The 5186-nt window shown below is 34.6% G+C and overlaps 1 protein-coding gene across 3 annotated transcripts in view; it reads right to left on the bottom strand.

Moving 5' to 3' along the window:
- LOC111088004 (nephrin-like) overlaps nucleotides 1–5186 on the bottom strand; it is a 125723-nt gene that overhangs the window by 36564 nt on the left and 83973 nt on the right. For all 3 annotated transcript variants that reach the window (XM_022396685.1, XM_022396686.1, XM_022396687.1), the window contains exon 10: nucleotides 772–802. In XM_022396685.1, the coding sequence (XP_022252393.1) occupies nucleotides 772–802 (31 nt within the window). The remainder of the gene's footprint in view (nucleotides 1–771; nucleotides 803–5186) is intronic.

Raw genomic sequence — 5186 nt, 5'->3', positions numbered from 1 at the left:
CTCTAAATATGTGTTACAAATTGTTGGGTAATACTTCTATTTCATTACCTGATCTCTAAATATGTGTTACAAATTGTTGGGTAATACTTCTATTTCATTACCTGATCTCTAAATATGTGTTACAGATTGTTGGACAAGATTTCTATTTTATTACCTGATCTCTAAGAGTAGAAAAACACGTACGATAAAAAGTTCGATAAATCACACTGAAAACCCAATACATCTTAGCGTTTAATTTTTGACGAAGAGAGTCAGAAAGTGCTACAATTTTATCATTTTTATGTGAGCTACTAGTTGTAGTGAAAGTAGATTGTATTATAATATATCAACCCACTTCTATATCCAGTGCTCATAATAAGGGCTCATCAGGCCAGCTGGAAACGACAGACACAGAAATGGTTCGAAAGCTTTTTATATTACCAAATTACCTGACCAACAGCCGTTTCTATGTGAGCTGGATGAATTTTATAAATCGTATTTTTTATAACTTTTATTTCAAGTATTTCGAGAAAAGGTCGCCATATTCAAAACAAAACTTAGAAGTTCCTCGTGTCGTTTGTTCAAAATGCATTTTGACCCGTAAGGTAGGTAAACCAGGACTAACCTTACCCAGAAAATAACCTATGAGACGTGTGCTCAAAATGCAAACGTCTTCAGCAAAACATTTTTAGATATAATATCAACAAAATACGAAAAATTGCATTCACTGTCAGCTTTTTTTTTAGAAATATCTTTATATGGGAAGAGAGAACAAGCAAAAATGAGCCTTACTTTTCATTTCTTCTCTGGTCATATTCTTTAGCTGAAAAAAAAACCAACAAGAAATGGTTATTAGAATAAAATGCAACAATATATTTATAAACTTTTAAAACTACACCGAATGTATTTAGTCATTAAAAAGTCATGATTTTCTATGAGAACATTTTCACTAAGACTGATTGGTTTATTTTATCGCTAGCTTACGGAATGAGTTAATGAGGCATAGCCACTGTTTGGAATCGAATCCCGGACTTTAATGTTGTAAGTCTATACCCTTACTGTAGTCCCATTTCTGAATCACCGAGCTTAGAAGAATGAATGGTGTTTAGGCTTTCTTATAAATCATGTATGATACAGGTGTTTTATAACAAAACAAATCAATAAAAACACCATGCAACTCTGTAAAAATCAAAGATCATAATATTGTGAAGTGGCAGGTTATTTCAAACTTTTAGTATTTTAAATTGCTATTTTTATTGTAGTTTGCGGTCAACACTTTATCACCAAACACTTAATGTAGCTCTATTAATATTTTATGTTTAATATCTCACCATAAAACTACCAGTGAAGTCCATGATTCTACACAAAGTTTGGTTAATAGGACATTGTTGTTGTAATTCAACATAACTGTTTTGTTTACGTAGTCAATGGGCCCGGTATGACCAGGTGATTAGGGGGCTCGGCTCGTAATCTGCGGGTCGCGAGTTCGAATCCCCGTCACACCAAACATGCTCGCCCTTTCAGCAGTGGGGGAGTTATAATGTGACGGCCAATCCCACTATTCGTTGGTAAAAGGGTAGCCCAAGAGTTGGCGGTGGGTGGTGATGAGTAGCTGCCTTCCCTATAGTCTTACACTGCTAAATTAGGGACGGCTAGCGCAGATAGCCCTCGTGTAGCTTTGCGCGAAATTCCTAACAAACAAACAAACCTTTATCTACTCCGAACTCTCATAGTCTTTTAATATTATGTTAAGTTTAAAAAGGCTTCGTCACCGAAATCCAGGCATCCAAATGAGGTTTGTTAACTCTTTGCCTTATTTCAAGTCCAACTTGGTTAGGTTTTCATTGCACCATTCATTCATCATTATATATATTAAAGGAGGATTGGGATGAATATCTCTAATTTCAATATATTTATCGTTTCTGACTGTGAATATGTCCATGGTTTCTGTCCCGTTGCCAAAAAAGGTGCTCCGCACTTTGGACCGTGGGTGCACTATATGATCGACGGTCAAATCCCACTATTCAATTAAAAAAGTCCAGTAATTAACGAGTGTACTGTTAACTAACTGCCCTCCCTCTAGTATAACAGGTCAAAACTAGGTGCAGTTACCACGTACAGCCTTTGCGCAGTTCGTTAATCTGCGTGAATATAAGAACTCAAGCTCCAACATCTTTAATCTTCAGCCTTTCTGGAAGTAAAGAATATACCAGTAAAAATACTATATCTTCAATATTCCAAAGTCATAACAATTCTTCTTCTCCTAATTTGTTTGTTTCGCGCAAGCTTCACCAGGGCTAACTTCGCTAGTCGACCCTAATATTGAACTGACAGACTAGAAGGAAGGCAGCTAGTCATGAGTACTCACCGTCAACTCTAAGGCTACCCTAATCATATAATGGATTTGACCGTCACTCTTTTAACGCACTCATGGCCCAAAAGTATAAAGTGCGATTTTTTGCAGTTATGGAACATGAGCCATGGATTCTCGGGTCCACAGTCCGGCATAATAATCATTCGGCCTCACCAAGCCCGTTACACATAATATCGATCGACCTAGAGTTTGGATTCACTTGAAGCTGAAATTAGTAATAAATAATCCGGTGCCAAAAAAGCATTTGTTCTACACAATTGGAGATATTGTGAACAAATCTAAAAAGTAGTAGTCCTTACTATATATATATATATATAAACCAAGATGTTTAATGTAAATCCAAAACATACCATTACTCATAACAAATTTCAACTTTATGGATTTCATAAATGACTATTTAAATAAAAATTAAAAATCATAAATCGTACAATTTTCAACAAAGTACAAAGAGTATAAATGTTAAAGGACAATGTCTGTTGTCATAGCACCAAAAAGCATTGAGGATATTTCGTCTACCAGACATAGTCCAAAAGAAACAAATGAATAATGAGATAACTGTCACAGAAGGTCAGTGATGGGTTAGAAATTGGGTGTTTTAACCCACAACGAACAAACTCTTACTACCATTCACCGTCTGCAGCCAGTTGTGGACATGGTAAAATAAACTTTTCACCAAAATATATGCTTATATATATATATATATATAGAGAGAGAGAGAAATACGTATGACCAAAGTCATATTTTGTTATTTTTTGTGCTCGTAGATGCATGTTAACAGTGAAGCAATTTGGTAACTGCGCAAACGCTATTCATTCTAAAAGTTGACTTACATTCAAGAAATAAGTATACATTACAATACCCTTATCTCTTGATTGAGAAAAATATATAAAGCGCAATTAATAATATTTTCAAGATTGGACAAATATGGGTGCCTTTTTTCGTGAACTGGCTGTTAACTGTTTGAAATACTAAAATTAAATATGAAGCCCAATCTATTATTTAATTCGCCTTTATAATAATCCTAGTGTTATTCTTTCGATTTGCCCTTGTGCAGGGTTACTATGAATAGTGAAATTCTCTGAAACAGGTATATTTCAATGACAAGTGATAAATATAATGATATATATTAGGTTTCATATTTATTTTAATATTTTAAACAGCTAGTTCTCGAATAATTCAGAAGAGTAAATAAGTAAAATCAATGCTGCATATTCTTTAAATCCAAATATATGTCCACTCTGATGAGTAAAATACCACTGAAAACATCATACATATAATAAAAGTATAATCGTCAAGTCCTAAACGAATCTATAAACTACGAATGCTCGCAAAAATAAACAATTCTTAAAACTTAAATAACATTAATGTAAGAACAGAACGTTAAAATAAACATATAGTGTTTAAGAGAAACTTGGCTTTAAAATGTTTGGTAATTTCTATGATATAAGTTATCACTATTCGTTTACGTATTTGATTGTTTGTTTGTAATTAAGCACAAAGCTACACAATGGGCTATCTGTGCTCTGCCCACCACGGGTATCGAAACCCGGTTTCTAGCGTTGTAAGTCCACAGACATACCGCTGTACCACTGGGGGGCACGTATTTGATAAGTTTAGAGATAAAGAAATAGAAAATAATTACTTTAGCCAACCAGAACAGTATACCATATATACAGTTATCATTCATCACGAGATACTTTACTAACAACTTAGAAATAGATCTCGTGGTGTCTATAAAATACTCGTGTGTGTGTCGATTCGACGTAGCTGTCGTGTTATTTGTTTCATTGCATTCCAACACAAAGCTACTCAAAAAAGTTTGAAAGTTGTGACAAACTTTCTACAGATTACGAAACTTTTGCAAATAAAATATCGCATTTTTATAAATAATTGCATGAATTTACAGATTTGAAAATTCGAGATTTTATTGTGAAATTTCTTTTTAATAAATAATCAAAAACGGTTAACTTTATTGTAGCTTCCAGTTGCTGATTTATTTTAATGGATGTAATAAGCTATAAATCTGTTTTACATTCATACACACACATACTTGACATTTCTTTTGGATGATTCTCCGTACTCATTTAAGAAATTACTAAAGGCGATAAGGCCTCCTAGAAACAAGGCCTGACACAACGGCTTTGTCAGTGAAACGAAATTTCATGCTGCCGAGTGCAAGATAGTTTAACTAAGCCTATCTCATCTCCAACATCCTCTCGTTCCACGAAATATATTGTTACGACTTCGGAAGTCACGTGACGTTGCTGATTTAATCAAGTTATTGTTAATTATCTGTTGGTTTAATGTAAGTGGCTATTGTTTGGGATGAACAATACTAAGGAAGGGGCAGTGTTACGACAGCGGAAGTCACGTGACGCTGCTGATGAATTTCTCGACTAATCGGGGAAGTCCAAGTGTGTTCGAGATGCCTTCGAGAAATAGCAGTAGTTACTTCGAGTTTCGTGTAATTTATGATTCTGTTAGTTTCGAGCTAGTGAGCCATAAAGTGTGTGTTTTTCACTCGTCGAGAGCGAAGTTATCGAGATTGTGAATCACTGTGATTTATAGCATGTATTATAAACGTTGTAAAGTTTAAAGTGACGAGAAACGTACTGATTGTGGAACTACGGTGTACTAAAAGTTTGTATCAAGGAAGAATAAACTGAGTTAATCAAGAAAGAACTTGTATCACTGAAGATCCTCGGAAAATTTCTACCGGAAACAAACAAACAAGCAGATACATAACTATTTGGTGTCAGAGAGTGGGACAGAAAAAAAAGATGGAAACGAGAAGTGGCGAATCAAACTACAACTTAGCAGATTTGATGGCAGC

This window comes from Limulus polyphemus, unplaced genomic scaffold, assembly GCF_000517525.1.
Source record: "Limulus polyphemus unplaced genomic scaffold, Limulus_polyphemus-2.1.2 Scaffold2976, whole genome shotgun sequence".
Taxonomy (NCBI): Eukaryota; Metazoa; Arthropoda; class Merostomata; order Xiphosura; family Limulidae; genus Limulus; species Limulus polyphemus.
The sequence above is the reverse complement of the archived record's forward strand: the minus strand, read 5'-3'. Positions and strand labels throughout refer to the sequence as shown.